The following is a 16,120-nucleotide window of genomic DNA, read 5'->3' on the forward strand; positions in this document are numbered from 1 at the left end:
AGGCTGCGAAAGGCTGGTTGCATGATACATCGAAAATACGCTAGGCCGCCACCTGAGCCGACATCACTTGTGAACTCTAACATCCTGAAATATTACACGCAATGCCAATTCTTTCCCACTCCCCGAAATGCACATTTTTAGATACCCAGCGTGAACTCGACACCCACGTCAATGTCTCGAGCTGCAAATCACAATCCTCAGCATTTTGTGTCTATCGGATGACGTTCCCGAGAAGAGAGAGAGGGCCAATACTTACCCAGCTTGACCACCTTTGACAGCTGCACAGACTTTTCGGCGGCGCTTTGCAGGTCGTCGATGGAGAAAATCTTCATGCCAGACTCGTTGATGATCTTGTGAGCCTGCTCAACGTTGGTACCCTGCAGACGGGCGATGATGGGGATCTTGAGGTTGAGATTCTCGACAGTCTTGATCAGACCCGTCGCGATGTGGTCGCAACGAACAATGCCACCGAAGATATTGACGAAGATGGCAGTGACCTTGGGGTCGCCGGTGATGAGTTCAAAGGCCTCCTGAATTGCGGCTGGGGTGGCACCGCCACCGACGTCCAGGAAGTTGGCTGGCTGTCCACCATTAAGCTTGATGATGTCCATGGTAGCCATGGCCAGACCGGCCCCGTTGACGAGGCAGCCAATGTCACCATCGAGCTTGATGAAGTTGAGGCCCGACTTGGCAGCGCGAACCTCGTCAGGGTCCTCCTGGGTGGTGTCACGCCACTCGAAAATTTCCTTCTGACGGAATTCGGCATTGTCGTCGAAGCCAAACTTGGCATCCATGCACAGAACCTGGTGGTCGTTGGTCTCAGAGAGAGGGTTGATCTCGATCTGAGTGGAGTCGCGCTCAACAAAGATCTTGTACAGCCTCTGAATGGTATCCTTGGCATCCTCAATGCACTGCTCGCTGAAGCCCAGCTTGGTGGCAATACCACGGGCAATATCGTCCGTCACACCAGTGTTGATGTCAATGTAGGTGGTGATAATGGCGTCAGGGCTCTCTTTGGCAACGGTTTCGATGTCCATGCCGCCCTGGGACGAGGAGACGATGACGGGGGACTGAGAAGCACGGTCCATGAGTATAGCCAGATAGAATTCGCGACGAGCGAATTTGCGCTCGCAAATGTAGACAGCGTTGCAGAGACGGCCGCCAGGGCCGGTCTGCTTGGTAATGAGTTTGTGGCCAATCATCTGCTGGGCAAACATCTCGGCCTCGTGAGGGGAGTAAATGACGCGGACACCACCTTTGAGGCCGTTATCAAAGGTGCCCTTTCCTCGTCCCCCCGCGAGGACTTGGGCCTTGATGACCATGTCCTCAGTGCCAATCTCCTTTGCAACAGCCTTGGCTTCTTCTGCAGTCTTGGCAACAGAGCCCTTTGGAACACCAACACCATACTATATGCGTCATATGGTCAGTAAGACAGTGTGTCCATCGAGCATTCGACGTGACGATTCGGGGCGGTCGGCGGGTTGTTACCTGTCGCAAGAGGTCGGCAGAGAGGTACTCATGAATACTCAGAGCTCTCCGTTGTTGTACAACGCCAGGAAGTCTGACGGCGGGGGCGACCTGAAGCTGTTGAGGAATTTCTAGTTAGCTGCATGTTATTGTCAGATGGCCAGGGGGGGATGGAAGAGGTCGTAGAGAAGGCCAGATTGACAAACCTTGGAGGCGTTCAGAGCCGATGCCAGGGCACGGCTGCGTCCGAGTTTGAACATATTGGTGGGAGACTGGCAGCTGCCAATAGACTTGTGACAAAGAAAATGGAGGTATTCGTGACGGGGTGCAAGCGAGAAGGGCCGGCTCTTGAGGTGAAGACAAGGCATGTGGCCGAGGAACAAGCTCGCAAGCCTCAAACCCTCAAACAGGAAACGTCAATGGGTGCGTGGCAGCCCGGGCCCAGCGAACCCGAGTTTCGCCGGTACGTACGGAGTACATGGGGCGGAAAAAGGTAGCGCCGCCAGCCGCCGCGCTGCACCGTAGCGGCTTTCTATCAAGAATCAAAATCCCCCAAGTTGAACTTTGGTCCGGTTTTTTGTTGCGCCATTGACTGACGTCTTGATGTTCACAGAGCAAAGATTTACATGACTTGCTCTGCAACCCGTAGCCCTTCACCAATGAGCCATTGTGTTGCGACTTCTGTGGTAATGCGTAATAATAAAGGTCTAGCTGGTCGACTTGGACACTTCCGAGTTCGGCACATGACTTGGGGGCACATGACCAACCGTTCCTGGCTGGCAAAGCTTCCCATCTTCCACCTTTCACCCACGGAACAAAAAACTAGCCAGAGCTACTAATCGTGCCCGCCCCACTTTATGTGGTTCGGCTAGCAAAAGCCCTCACCACCAAAGGTGGTGCTCGACAGCAAGGCGGGCCGGACACCAAGGCGGGCCAATTTTCAACCTAGACGCGTTGAACCGCGAAAATGGCTGCAACTAGCGTCCAAACGGCAAAAAGCGATGTCGAATTACGTGTCAACGAGGCTCTTGAGTATATTGAGGAAAATCCAGGTGCAAAAATTCGCTCTGTGGCGAAGAAATTCAACGTGCCTCGTAGCCGGCTTCAACGACGTGCTAACGGCGTTCCTGCTAGGAAAGGCCATCCAGCAAGAAATACAATGCTTTCACGAGAAGAGGAAGTTGCTTTATGTAACTATATCGATCGCCTTGATAAGGCCAACTTCGCTGTACGACCTGAATTCATTACAGATGCTGCAAATTACATCCTAAAAGAGAGGGCATCGTCAACTGCCCCGCCTAGGCAAGTTGGAACGCGATGGACTACACGCTTTATCCAGCGGCATCACTATCATAAAGGTCTTCAAAAAAAGATTGATTCAAGTCGAAAAGCTTCAGAAGATGTGACAAGAGCTCTTTCTTATTACAACAAGCTTAAAGAGGCTATTCAGCAGTACGGAGTCCCTCCTGAAGATATCTGGAATATGGATGAGACTGGCTTTCGTATTGGAATGGGAAAGGACCATTTAGTTGTTACAAAGCGAAGAAGAGCGCATCTATTTTCAATGCCAGAAAACAGGGAGACTGCAACAGCAATAGAATGCATTTCTGCTGGCGGCAAAGTTATTCCTGCCTTTCTTATCCTTACAGGGCAAAAACACATGGAGTCCTGGTATCGGATAAAGGAGCTTGAAGCTAATACCAAAATAACAGTCTCACCAACCGGCTTTACGAATGACGAAATTGCAGTTGCTTGGATACAGCATTTTCAGGAATTTGCAACGCCAATAGGCAGATATCGCCTTTTAATCCTAGATGGCCACGGATCACACCATACAATTGAATTCGTTGAATACTGCGAACAGCACGATATAATTCCCTTTGCGTTGCCCTCGCACCTTACACACATCCTTCAACCTCTTGATGTTGTGATATTTCAGCCACTAAAGCATTATCATGCAAAGGCGTTGGATATCATTGTTCGAGACGGCGTGTTGAATATTACAAAGATTGAATTCCTTGCTTGCATTCAAGCTGTACGAAAACAAGCTTTCAAGACTACTACTATTCTCACAGCCTTTCGAAAAACTGGAATTTCACCCTACAATCCACAGCCTGTAATTGAGGCCCTTGAACAACGAGCTGCAATTTACACATCAACACCATCGCCGCCGCCGTTATATCACAACAACTCTTCCGACTTTGAGACGCCCACAACACTCAGGCAGATAAATAAGGTTGCCAACAAGCTAGGGGAGGTATTAGAAGACGATACATCCCTTGAGCCTGAGTTTGCACGCAATATCAGTCGTTTCGCTGGTTGATGGCGCGGATTTCTTCGTTCAAACTTCGCACCTTCACCAACCAAAAACCCTGCATCGCTGACATCTCTTGCAGTTCCACCATGCGCGCCATCGTCTTTGGAACAAGGTCCCCGGTCCCCTCCCATGCACCTCGGAATGCACCCAATCCAGAGTCGTCATCTGATTTGCAATATGCATCTCGTACACCAGCCATTCCCATCACCAACCGGGCAAGGCCCCGGCCGCCCGTTCTCCGACATATTGTGAAATTGCATACCTACAGAGCCCGAGTCCTTAGACAAGATCTATCAAACTCGCTTGCCTGCACGATACCGGTCAAACAAACGGCTTAACAACATGGAGCCAGCCTCGTCACTTCGCTCGCCTTGGTTTACGTTTCTTCCTTGTTCATTCTTCGTGGAGAGTTTCGCATCCATCCTTGTCTTTGCTTCACTGCAAATTGACGTGTTGATCTTGTCAAAATAATGAGCATTTTTCAGGACATCCGACACGCGACATCTTGGTCTACCATTGTGGCTATTGCCGTCTTCGTTACCTCACTTGTAGTATGGACTAGACACAGAGTAGCTGGCGTTCGAATCCGGCTCGCTGGTGGTGCCAGGGCACCGGTACTGGCAGCCAACCTGTTTTCCGGTATGAAGCGGGGGCTGTTTACTATTATTAGTATTGATGCTCGTAGTACTCATTAACATGGCGTTCCGAAATGCAGCTACCAAACTCTATATTGATATCGGGGTCCATCAGTACAATAACAAACTCGCCCAATGGTGCAACGATACACTGGACGGCGCGCAAACAGACTATGCCGAGTTTAGCCTGACTGGGAAGAAGAGGGTTCTCATCACGCGAGACCCTGAGCAGATCAAGGCCATCTTGGCAACCAAGTTCGCCAACTTCGGACATGGTCCCCAGTGGAACCGCCTTTGGCGACCATTTCTCGGCGAGGGCATCTTTGCGACCGACGGTGATGATTGGCATCGCAGTAGAAGACTAATCCGGCCCATGTTTGTAAAGGAGAGACTGCGAGATCTAGTCATTTTCGACAACTGTACCAGGAAACTATTGTCAAAATTGCCGCCGTCTGGAGTGACGGTCGACATCAAGGACCTGTTTTACCGCTGGACTCTAGATACCACGACAGAGTTTCTTTTGGGCCACAATGTCAATAGTCTGGAAAAGTCAGTACTCAGTTGCACATTCGCAAATTCGTAAACGCTGACTGTGACACTTGAACAGCCCCAATAATGAAATTGCAGAGGCAATGGCCGTCGCCCAGAGGATACAGATGTATTTATTCGTCTTAAAGTATGTCGTCAACCCCTGGCACCATGTCGCAAAAGCATGTTTTGACAATTGTACACAAATGCCGCAGCCCCATCGCTGCTCTGATTCCGAAAGGAGATTACTTTCGTTCCATTACAAGACTTGAAGAATTTATTGAGCCAATTATCCAACGTGCTATTGCAATGCCTCAGCATGAACTCGAGGAACTTTCAAGGACTGACAGTCAATATACCCTCCTGCATAGCATCGCTCGAGTGACAAAAGACCGGAAAATTATTCGGGATGAAATCATGTCGGTCCTCCTGGCTGGGAGGGACACCACCGCATCTACATTGTCGTGGGTCCTGTACGAGATGGCATATGCCCCCGAGACTTGGGCAAAGCTGCGTGAGGAAGTCCTCAGCGAGCTGGGTCCCCACGGTATGCCGACGTACGAGTCCCTCAAGAACATACAGTACCTGAAGAATGCTCTGAACGAAGTGCTCCGACTTCACCCAGCCGTACCCATCAACATACGCCAAGCCTTGGAGAACACTACCATACCAGGCGCCCCTGGTCAACCCGACGTCGTAATCCTCAAGGGCGACACAGTCACGATAAACACAATCGGCATGCACACACGAAAGGACCTGTATCCCCCTGCTTCCAAAACTTTTGCTAGTCCGGCCGTATTCAGCCCCGAGCGCTGGGAGCACTGGACGCCGGCACCGTGGACCTACACGCCATTCAGCGGTGGACCTAGGATATGTGTTGGTCAGAACTTTGCTTTGACTGAAATGGCCTTTTGCTGTGAGTAGACTGGAGGACGCCAAAGTACGTACAGGAGAGGATCGTCGGATGCTAACACGCCACGATACAGTGGTTCGGCTTGCCCAGACATTTGAGCGACTAGAGTATCGAGGAGACTGGCATGCACAGAGCTTGAGAGCTGACATTATCGGAACGCCGGCACTCGAAGTGCCAATAGCTCTGTTTGAGCCGGAGCTGTAAATGTGCAACGTGTACGAATGAGACGAGATGATATGTAATGCGTATATGAGTTTTACTCGAGTTGAGGTAAACAAAGTTCCTCCCACCTTGAGCGTGACTCCTTGGCAGACACCCAGACAAACTGGTACACACGACTAAATAAACAAGAAACGAAGGTCCGTCCACAAAAAGCCTACCGAGTCGAGGTTGAAAAAAGCCAGCGCCAAGTGCAAATGCAAAAGCGTCAACTGAGGCAAGAAGATCTCACAGGCTCATCCTCTACAGCCACCCTGTCCAGGGTGTGCTCAAAACCTTTCCTTTGTCATCAAACTCGATGCCCTCGCGCCTTAGCAGACTTCGCTTCTCGTCAAGCGTGATTCCCTCCCCGTCCCGCGGCCACCTGCCCTTGAAGCCTCCCAGCGTCATACCAGTCGCGACAACCCTGTGACAAGGAACTTCAGGCGCAAAAGGGTTGCGCCGCAGGGCGTTGCCTACCGCCCTGGGCGACGAGCCGAGGTGCTTGGAGAGGAGGCCATAGGTGGTGACTCGGCCCTCGGGGATGTGGCAGAGCGCCGTCCAGACTCGCTTTTCAAAGTCTGTACGGCTAGACAGGGCGATTCGCGAGAGCTGCAGCCGCATGCCGGCAGCCGCGTTGGCGGACGGGGCCGTCACCTTGCGGCGTGTTTTGGCGCCCGAGGCGGCCGACCCGTCGTCCTGTTTGCCTTTGCCGCACACGGCCATTGGGCACTGGGCCAACGGGCTGCGAGGACTAGATGTACGTAAGTAGACTGAAGCTCGTGCCCACAGTACCGGGTCGTATGAGGAATAATGAACAATGAACGGCCGGACCGAGGAGGCGTGACGGGATGTGTGAAGTGAGGATAATCAGAGCAGGAGTTGAGCCGCGCCCGGCTAGTTATACCTCTGTTTCTCGTGTGTTGCTATGTGTTGCTATGCAAGTATGGATGTTTGGGGGGCCAAGACGCTTCCGCGAGCCGTTAAACACATGACAAATCCGGGCGTGAATCTTGGACATTGAAAGCAACACGCGACGCCAGACCACGTGACGTCATTTACGGCGCGCTCTGCCGTCGGACCCTGCGCTGCGGATTGGTTCCGAGCTGGTTTGGAGAGACACATCGTACATGAGTACTTCGTACACTGACTGGTAACATGTTTGCCGATCATGTCAATTATTGGTATCACTACGCTACACGTGTTTCTATTAAAATGCGGCGTTCTGGCACGTTTCGTGCAGATTGGTTTGTCCGCCGTGAGCCCGCGTACAATGAGCGGTGCTGACGGTTTGAATGGTGCCGCAGGCATCCGTCCCTGCACATGCCGTTGCGAAATTACAAGTCCGATGATGCGCCGCATATGCTGTTCCGTCTTTTACTAATTCATGAGGTTTGTTGCGCTTGCTGGTCTTATCGTGAGATGATTGTGTTGAGCAGGGCGTATTCTTTTTTTTAAAAAATTAAAAAATCAAGCGCGTCACGCCCGTTGTGAAGAAATCCGCTGATTCCCAGCGCAGTGTTCGCGTGATGTGTGTCAAACCCCGTCCGCATCTCCGGGGGGATATGAGCAGGTTCGTATCTCGGTATTATATGGTTTCTTCTTGGTGCATTTTACACCATGAAAGATTCGCCACAGCCGCATTGCTCCTCTGTGTCCGGGTCAGCTGGCGTTTGATCCTGCGGTTCAGTCAGGTGCTTACTTATGTTGGGGTTTTTAAAGACAAATCTCTGGTTGAGCTTGTCCTCGGCCCAGTCCATTTCGGTTCCGATGATGCTGAAGAGGGCTTTGCTGTCGATGAGCACCCTGACTCCGTCTTGCTCGACGAGTTCGTCAAAGGCGCCCGGCTTGTCCACGTATTCCAGGTGATACGCCAGACCGCTGCAGCCGCGGTTACGGACGCCGACCTTGATGAGTTTGGGCTCTGGCTGGTCTAGCATCGACCGGAGCTGCTCTACGGCGGCGGGCGTGAGTTTCATGGCCGCCTTCAGCGGACGTAGCCTTGGCCGCGGGCGAGTGGCTCTGGGCTTTTGCGCTGCCGGTCCGCTCGACTTTGAGGTTGGCTCCTTTGCCGGCTCTTGCGAGTCTTGAGTTGCGGCGGGCGGCGCTGTTGGGGCCGCTTGTCTTGGTGGAGGGCGTGTCTCGTGGACCCGTGGAAGGGCCTTCGGGGCGGCCATCGGTGTCTCTGGGACGGCATCCGCATTGACATTGCGGGTGGAGGATGTCGTTGGTAATGAGTACGAATGGTATGCTGAGGCGAACAGTCGAGGCGCCAAAGTCTGCCGAGGCGAGCGGCAACTGTGTCGCAGTGCGAATCGAGCCACCATGGTGTGGGCGCTCATCTTGGCGGCATGGGGTCCGGATAGTGTTCGGTAGATCAGTTCAGACGTGTTGTTGCTGGGCTGTGATGGGCTTCCATGCTGTATTTTTGCGCTTGTGTCAGAGGAGGTTCATCCATCATCTTTTTGCGAGGTCGGCTGACAAAGGCATCTGCGTACGGCATGGGCCTTCGGTTACCGTGTGGCGTGATTGAGTAGTGCCGCATCCGCCCGAGCCAATCAACGGCCGCAAATTACAAACCATGTTTATTGCCACTCTGTGGTGTGGTAACTTGCAAAACATGAGTTAAGTTATATGACTACCTATACTCCGTAAGTAGGGTGACGTTGGCTCTGATTGGTATAGTCTTATTTTTGCCCGGTATTTTCGAAAGCAAGTGCGCGCATGGGACCATAACATTAAACACACATTTTGGTCCAGAACCTGCGTAGCTTGTTTGGTGACGACGTCCTCGTTTCCACATAGTCCCATCATGAAAGGTGATTTCTGCAACCTCGCAAGCCCGGCCACTCGACGAGTTCCTAGGGGCCCTTTACTGTCTTGCTTGAAGCAGGATTCGTCTAATCACGGCATGTGAGGTTAATCGCGGAGTACCACCCGGTTGGTACATAGCAACGATCGTCTTGCAGTCCCAAAGATCGCGGAGCTACCCTAGACAACTATAACTCGGTCAAGCTCGTGACACAACTTCATTTTTGTATACCTGGTCAGCGGCGCTACGGATTTCGAGACGCAGCCAATCCTCCAAGTAAAGACATTTGCCAGCGTGACCCGTGTCCGGATATGCTTGTCGACCTAGCCACTGGCAACTGAACCGGGAGATTCTGGCTCCGCACATATTTGGCATGTTCTCTTCTCAACGTCAACATCTTGAAAATGGTCGCCGAGAGCAAGTCGCATGCACCCAAGTGGGCACTCGGCAGAGGTAACACGTACGTCCATCTTCCCACGGCACCGGGTTTGATCCCTATGCAGGATACTCCGTACCCAAGGCCGCCTCAGTGCGCACTGCCTCCAACTAACTGTAACTAATTGGGATGCATGAGCGTGTACTTTGTTTTTTGCGAGTGCCAAAAAAAAAAAAAAAAATCGGGCAAAATGAGGGCGCAAAGCACACATATGCGAGTCGACTCAAATGGTGCGCGAGTACTCCGTAGAGACCCGAATTCCATTGAGTAATACTCCTCCGTACTATCTATCTGTGTACCCCGTACATATGCGCAGACAATTTTTCTCCTGTTCGCTGTGCGGCCTTTCACACGGCAGAAAATACCCTGACTGGCTTCGGCATGATAAAGGGGGTGGTTCACGCATTTCGAAAATACCACGCCGTACAAGCTGTGTAGTCAATCGGCGAAAAAGTAAATCTTGAGGCAACGGCGGTCCAAGACCGAAGAAACGCCGGCAGCGGGAACGGGATCCGGTCACAAAGCAGATTATGACAAAGTCTGTGAGGAAGCGGTCTCGGCTGGCTTTGTTCGTCCACGTACGGAGTACGCCCTCCGTATTACTACTACTCCGTCCTACCAGAGCGAACGTGTTTACATGGTCATAATCAGTGACATGGATGGGCCATCACATGCAGCGAGCAATTTCATGGCCTGCTGCCCGCCCACCAAGGCCAATTCCTGCAGCGATTTTTGACACGGAACCCTTGAGACAGTTTGGGCTGCGGCGGGAGACGGATAAAAGTGTCAGGATCAGCTGTGGGTGCGCAACATCGCCAATATGGACGGGGGAGCTCCTACGCCACGGGTAACAGGAGTGCCCAACGTTGGTCGTTGGTCCTACGAGTTTTTATCTCATTTCATTCTTTTCTTTTTCATGTGAAACCATCCGTGGTCCGTCCGAGAGTCATTGATCCCGTCGCTAGTCCTCCTCCGCACTGCCGTGGGCAAAAAAGGAAAAAAAAAGGAAGAAGAAGAAGCATCTTCCCCGTCCGGTTCCCTCATTCGGCTCCGGGATCCAACTCGGCCTAGACTCCTTTGTCCGTGTGTGATCTTTAATGTACTCCATATGGCTTCAATACTCTATATCGTGTTGGAACAGCTAGCCCCTGAGAGCGCGTGATATTGTATCAATGACGTGTTAACGTGGCGATGCAACGTGACAGTTGCCACATTACGTTACTTTTGGGCAAGAGTTGGCCACGCAAAGCTCAGCCAATATAGACCGAGATGGGGTGAAAATGAACAACGTACAAAAAGGACAAACCTTGACGTTTCGGAACATTTACCATTAGTCATGTCCTCCTGGCGCTGGTCGTAGCTCTTTTTAGGGTATTGCATCTATGTAGTTATACGTGACTTGATCTGGTACGTTGGCAGGACCCAGGATTTGCTTCATTCGCGATCGACGTGATATTCATTAGTTCGGCATATTGAACCTATCTGCATAGCTTATGCCGAGACTAGTGAATCTGACCAGCGAGCTGTCCTCGGTTCTTGTGTCCACATGTTGACAAGTCGATACTCCCGCGGCATCTGTTGTCTTAGCCTAGTGAAGAATAATTAATCCGCAATTAGGTAAGGACAACTGACTTCGAAACGCCTACAGAGTACAACTTTCTGGCCCTGTATTAGCGTCCTGGCACGGCCACTCATCCTCAAGACTAATTTGATACTCACAACGGTTGTTACTTAGCTCGGGTTCTGGTGTATCTCAGCACAGCGTCTTCTGGGTTGGGGTTGTGAGCGAGACACAATGTCCGGAACCAAACTGGGAAACGAACAGGTTGTATGGAGATAACCGTATTCCAGGCCAGAGAGCAGCCGCTGGGATTTGCGCTGGTGCTAAAGTGTGCGCGTTCAGTACCTGGCGACCTCGACGGCACTTGAGCTCCCCGATAGTGCCAAGGAATAAGTCAGCAGGATGGGTGATCAGTCAAAACACAATGAGAGACCAGAGACCAGCATTTCGTTACTCCGCATGCAAGACACGAGAGAGTTATTACTTGACCGAGGTAAAGCCAGGTCGCGATACTCCGTATACCAACACTACTTCCTGAAGCCCGCTCGCTAACACTACTGCAGCGACAACCCGTAATTGCAGACGTCAAACCATATGCCCGACACCGTGGTCTGCAGCCCAAGGAACCCTTGTCATCTTTCGGAGTTGTGGTTCTTGGAGTAAGACCTTATCTTGGGACGCCGACTCTGAAGCACTGGTGTAGTATGGCATAGGCTCAAATGTATCGACGGTAACCTTTGCTGGAATCAGGCAACTGTCAAGTGTGCCCGGGCGTCTGGCAAATTGAAATATTGCGCGCGTGGACCACCTCACACGGTATACCGTGGCAGTGTCGTGCATGATTGTGCATCCTCTCGAGCACTTTCGAAATGGGATGATACTCTGGGCTCTTCTGACGCGACATAACAGCCCAAAACATTTTCGAGGGGCAGTATACTGCTCCAAGCTCGTGGAATAACGCGACCATATCTGGTCTACCTGAGCGAGGCAGCATGCCAAGTTGGCGTGTAGTCATCCTTGTTGTTCTGGCCGTGAGCAAGTCAGGGAGTCAAAGGGTCTCTCGTTATTCTGTCTGTATGTCTTGGTGTTCGCCTCGGGCGGCCACAGAAGTATTGAGCTTTGCAAATCACTTCGGCTTTCGGCTTTCCATATAAGAGAGAGGCCTAAATGTGAATTCAAACTGAACGTGAAACCATTTGGTAACATCCTGCCGTGGTAAGTGTTGCGAGTGCAACTCTGCGGGGCACAAAGTCCAGGATGGGCATCGAGGAGAAAAACAACCGTCAACTTGCAAGGCAAACGGCACGACCTGTGGTGTTGTTGCGACTACTGGCGCTCTGTAGTTCACATGGCCAATGGTACTCATTGACGGAGCACACTCCCCGCGGATGTTGAGTGCAGCGAGCAAGTAACGTTAGCATGGAGTTCGGTAATGATGATGAAGAGCTGGGAACCTGACCCGAGGGTCCCAAAAGCCGAAAGAGTTTTATCTTGCATGCATGTGGCGATCTCGTACCTGCAACTTGGCTGGTTGGGTCTGGGCTGTTCTTTTCATCCTAAATTTCTGCACAGATGGTTCAAGTGTTGGTTCAACCAAATTGACAGTTGGAGCACAACACTTGGGCGAGCATGCATCGATCAGCGGGCTGCTCTTTCCCCTGCTGGGTCGGGCTGGCTGAATACTGCCCCATTGCTTCAGCGAATGGGGGGAGCGCGGGAGCTGCTGTTGGCCCCGCATGTGCTCGGGCTAGCAGGAGCAACCAACGCCAACGCCAGCGCCAGCACCAGCACCAACGCCAACACCAGGACCAGCACTCGGAACCGGCATCGGACATCGGACACTGGAGTCTGGAGCAGCTCACTTGTCTGGACTCTGGACTCTTGGCCGTCGCGAACGTTTGGATGCACTGAAATGCACGGGGACGCGGATCCGACTGCTAATGTTGCAATATTCCCACCGGACGCACTACCTGATAATACCGGCGCCTTGGCCCTGCAATGTGACGAGTTCGTCCCCTACGACGCTACTCCGTACAGAGAGGGAAAGCGAACCGGACCGGACCGGATCAGACCAGACCAGACCAGACCAGAACGCTCACTCACTTGTACTGCACGGGCTGGCAATCTCTTGCTCTGGCAGGACGGGACTGCGCAGTGAGCAGTGAGTGACCAGCGAGCGTGGACGGAGAACAATTGCCGCTCACGACGGTTGGACGGCGCACGCAGATTCAGGCGTTTACCCTGCAATGCAACATTTCAAGTCTGGCCGCGAACGCCTGTCCAGTGCTCAAGGCTCAAGGGACCTTGCAGACCGAGATACAACATGGCGAGCATGGGGAGCTGGAATTGGCCGAATTCTGTGCCACAAAACACGTTCTACGGAGTAATGTCGAGACATCTGCATCGCAGGCATGAGATTAGGCTCTGACTCCAAGGCACAGGGCAGCGATGCATCATCTTGCGCACACATGTACGGACTAGATGTGATGATGATACGCAGGACTAGACCCGCCGGGGTATTTGTGATGGGAGTGGTAGCAGTACGACCATTGAAGAAGATGGCATGATGGCCCATCCAGCGCATACTCCGTACACGATAACGGGATTTCGTCGCAGCGCGCCGTTCAGGCACAGCGTCAGTCTGTCCTTGGTCCAAGATATGTCTGGTGCCATGTCGAATGTTTTGCTGCATGTTGTGGTGGCGCAACTCGTGACTGCATGTGCAAAACACGACACATGTAGCGTCCGGCCTGTGCCGCTTCCAGTCTGATGGCCTATTTCGGACAAGGTACGGAATATGCAGATAAACATTGACGTCGGTTCCATTGGACTGGATTTGTTTATCTCGGTGCCCGAGGTCGAACGTTGGTTAGCAGCACGCCGGGTTGAACGGTTTCGCCACGCTAGCCATGTCTGCGCTTTCCAGCGCGCCAGACATGTTGACCATTGTGTCAGTATCTTGCAGCCACTCCGTACTGGGTAATCGTGCCCGCCCCACTTTATGTGGTTCGGCTAGCAAAAGCCCTCACCACCAAAGGTGGTGCTCGACAGCAAGGCGGGCCGGACACCAAGGCGGGCCAATTTTCAACCTAATAACGCTATTAACCTCTTCGCCTATAATGTACACCCTTCTCGTCCCAAATTTCTAGTAGATCTAGTACAGAATCCAGACGCCATTTACGTGCCTTTTTAGCTGCTTCAAAAAACGTCCTCTTGGCGTGGTTGTGGCGCCTTTTGTCGGCATGCTCTTTATGCTTGCTGTTCGCCTGATGAACTCGAGAAAGGTCTTTGCAAAGGCGTGATTGGAAGGAGAAACGGCGAATGGTTGACGCGACAGGTATGCATTTGTTGGCGGTGACGGGAGGGGAGCCATATGAAGAGGTGCATTATCTGTTGACTGTTTTTCTAGACCGGGAAATAAAAATAGGACATGTATAGAAAACCAGATATTACAGCCCTTTTTAAAAAAAAAATCAAAAAAATCAAAGGTCGTCACTCATTCATTGGAAGCTTCAACGAAAAAAAAAACCCCGGATGTAATTACGCAGCTCATTAAAGATCCACCTGATCAATCGCCGGCCACCATTGAGACCAGGCCCCCTGCTCGTCGAGGTTATTGCTGACTTCCGCGAAAAGCTGGTTCAACAAGGTATTAGTGTCGAGCTCGTGCTCGTGCTCGTGCTCGTGCTCGTGCCCTTGAACCGGCCAAGTCGCCTGCGCCGAGGGCCGCTCCGCGCCCCGAATCTCCCGAGTATGCGCGTCGGATCTATCCACGACACGGAACTCGTGGACAGACTGGTGTAGAGTATCAAAGTCTGCTCGTGTGCGCCCCTGGTATCGTGTCCGGTCCTCGGTTGCTCGCTCGTAGAGCACGGATGCATGGTGTATCGTTTTGATCTTGCGCGTGCCGCCCTCTCAATGTTAGCGCAACGGTGGCCACGGTCGTGTCATGCTTGCGGGCGGCTTACCCATCCGTCGGCGATTTTCCAGACAAGTCGAAACTTTTCCAGGTAGTCGAGACACATTTTGAGACAGTCGCTTGCTCGCGGGCTGCGGCCCAGGTTCATTCGGGGGTATTTCGCCACGTAGAGGTTGAGGTAGCCGGCTGAGAATGCGCAGAACCCGGCAAAGGGCGTCATGAGATGCACGCCACACTCGGAGGCCTCGTGTAGAATGGCGGCGATGTGCTCTGCCGCGCCGAAGAGGAGTCGGGAGCTGTCGTCCCACCAGCCCTCGGGGGCGGGCGCCCCCAGCATGGGCTGGTCGACTGGACCCCGTGGCTCCGACTCCGGGGTCGGCAGGAAGGGGAAGTACTCGCGGTGAAGCATGAGGGTGCTGACAAGGCGTAAGCAGGGGCGGCGGCGGCAAGTTGGGAGCCCCGTCGACCGCTACCGCTGTGGGAAGGGGATTCTTACCTCACGTAGTACAGGAGATTGAGGTAGACGAACGTCTCGCCGAAGCCGAGCGTCATGTGGACGGCCACCGAGTTGCTGGGGTAATGGAGGTATACGGAGGAACAGGCGGTTCCATCGGCAGTACTATTGGTTAATAGCATCTAGCTGTGTACAGTGGCATCTACCGTCGTCGATTCGTCGAGCACCCCGTGGCACACTACCCTGTAGTTATCTCGGAGCTCAACCTGTCAACGAAACGACGCATCCAGATACTAACACACATGGGCCTGTCTGGAAGCGTCCCTGAGACCTCGCGTGCTCTCGCCCATCCATGGAGATCGTGTGCTCACAGGGACCCTGACGCGAATCAAGACATGGCATTTTTGGCGAGGGGACGGCGGAAAGGGAATGGACACGACGAGACCGTGGCGAAACAGTTCTTGGTACAAAAAAACGGCATGGCAAGGGGCAGCGCAGAGACAGGAGAAAACGTTGACTCTGGCAGATTTCAGAGCCCGCTGGCTGTACGGAGTACCGCAGGGTGATTCTACCATGCACTCCGTACGTACCCAAGGGCAAGGTCCTCGTCCCTTGCCCCCTTGGCCCCAAGAGAACACCTATTAATTAATTCACTAGTAGCCAACGAGCCAGGCTACTCCGTACCCGTACACACAATTGCATTGTGGTGGCAGTATTACTACATAGTTCATATTCCAATATGTCGAGGCTCACGTCAGACAAGGGCAGGGCACACGTCGGGTATGTGGGATGTGCTTGAATCAGAAGAAAAGCCACGGGTGACGATCAGGTAATACCAGTCGAAGCGCAAAAGGAAAAAAAAAAAAAAAAAAAAAAAAAA

General features: G+C 52.5%; 5 protein-coding genes across 5 annotated transcripts; 2 read left to right on the forward strand and 3 right to left on the reverse strand.

Moving 5' to 3' along the window:
* Positions 1–137: 137 nt before the first annotated feature.
* On the reverse strand, positions 138–1,727 carry MAM_02934 (Succinyl-CoA synthetase, beta subunit; the record flags this gene model as incomplete). Its single annotated transcript, XM_040821733.1, has 4 exons — positions 138–181; positions 257–1,406; positions 1,489–1,584; positions 1,674–1,727. 4 exons carry the CDS (start codon positions 1,725–1,727, stop codon positions 138–140), a joined length of 1,344 nt encoding a protein of 447 aa, XP_040680302.1.
* Positions 1,728–2,434: 707 nt separating this feature from the next.
* Positions 2,435–3,790, forward strand: MAM_02935 (transposase; the record flags this gene model as incomplete). The annotated part of the gene is made up of 1 exon (XM_040821734.1): positions 2,435–3,790. One exon carries the CDS (start codon positions 2,435–2,437, stop codon positions 3,788–3,790), a length of 1,356 nt encoding a protein of 451 aa, XP_040680303.1.
* A 690-nt stretch (positions 3,791–4,480) lies between these two features.
* MAM_02936 (cytochrome P450 alkane hydroxylase) lies at positions 4,481–6,064 on the forward strand (the record flags this gene model as incomplete). The annotated part of the gene is made up of 4 exons (XM_040821735.1): positions 4,481–4,968; positions 5,027–5,095; positions 5,163–5,863; positions 5,934–6,064. The coding sequence occupies 4 exons, from the start codon at positions 4,481–4,483 to the stop codon at positions 6,062–6,064; spliced, it is 1,389 nt and encodes a 462-aa protein (XP_040680304.1).
* A 258-nt stretch (positions 6,065–6,322) lies between these two features.
* MAM_02937 (iron sulfur assembly protein 1) lies at positions 6,323–8,235 on the reverse strand (the record flags this gene model as incomplete). The annotated part of the gene is made up of 3 exons (XM_040821736.1): positions 6,323–6,812; positions 7,676–7,709; positions 7,761–8,235. The coding sequence occupies 3 exons, from the start codon at positions 8,233–8,235 to the stop codon at positions 6,323–6,325; spliced, it is 999 nt and encodes a 332-aa protein (XP_040680305.1).
* Positions 8,236–14,419: 6,184 nt separating this feature from the next.
* MAM_02938 (uncharacterized protein) lies at positions 14,420–15,338 on the reverse strand (the record flags this gene model as incomplete). The annotated part of the gene is made up of 3 exons (XM_040821737.1): positions 14,420–14,779; positions 14,836–15,202; positions 15,283–15,338. 3 exons carry the CDS (start codon positions 15,336–15,338, stop codon positions 14,420–14,422), a joined length of 783 nt encoding a protein of 260 aa, XP_040680306.1.
* Between the last annotated feature and the right edge of the window lie 782 nt (positions 15,339–16,120).

The sequence above is a fragment of the Metarhizium album genome, assembly GCF_000804445.1.
Source record: "Metarhizium album ARSEF 1941 chromosome Unknown scaffold_5, whole genome shotgun sequence".
Taxonomy (NCBI): Eukaryota; Fungi; Ascomycota; class Sordariomycetes; order Hypocreales; family Clavicipitaceae; genus Metarhizium; species Metarhizium album.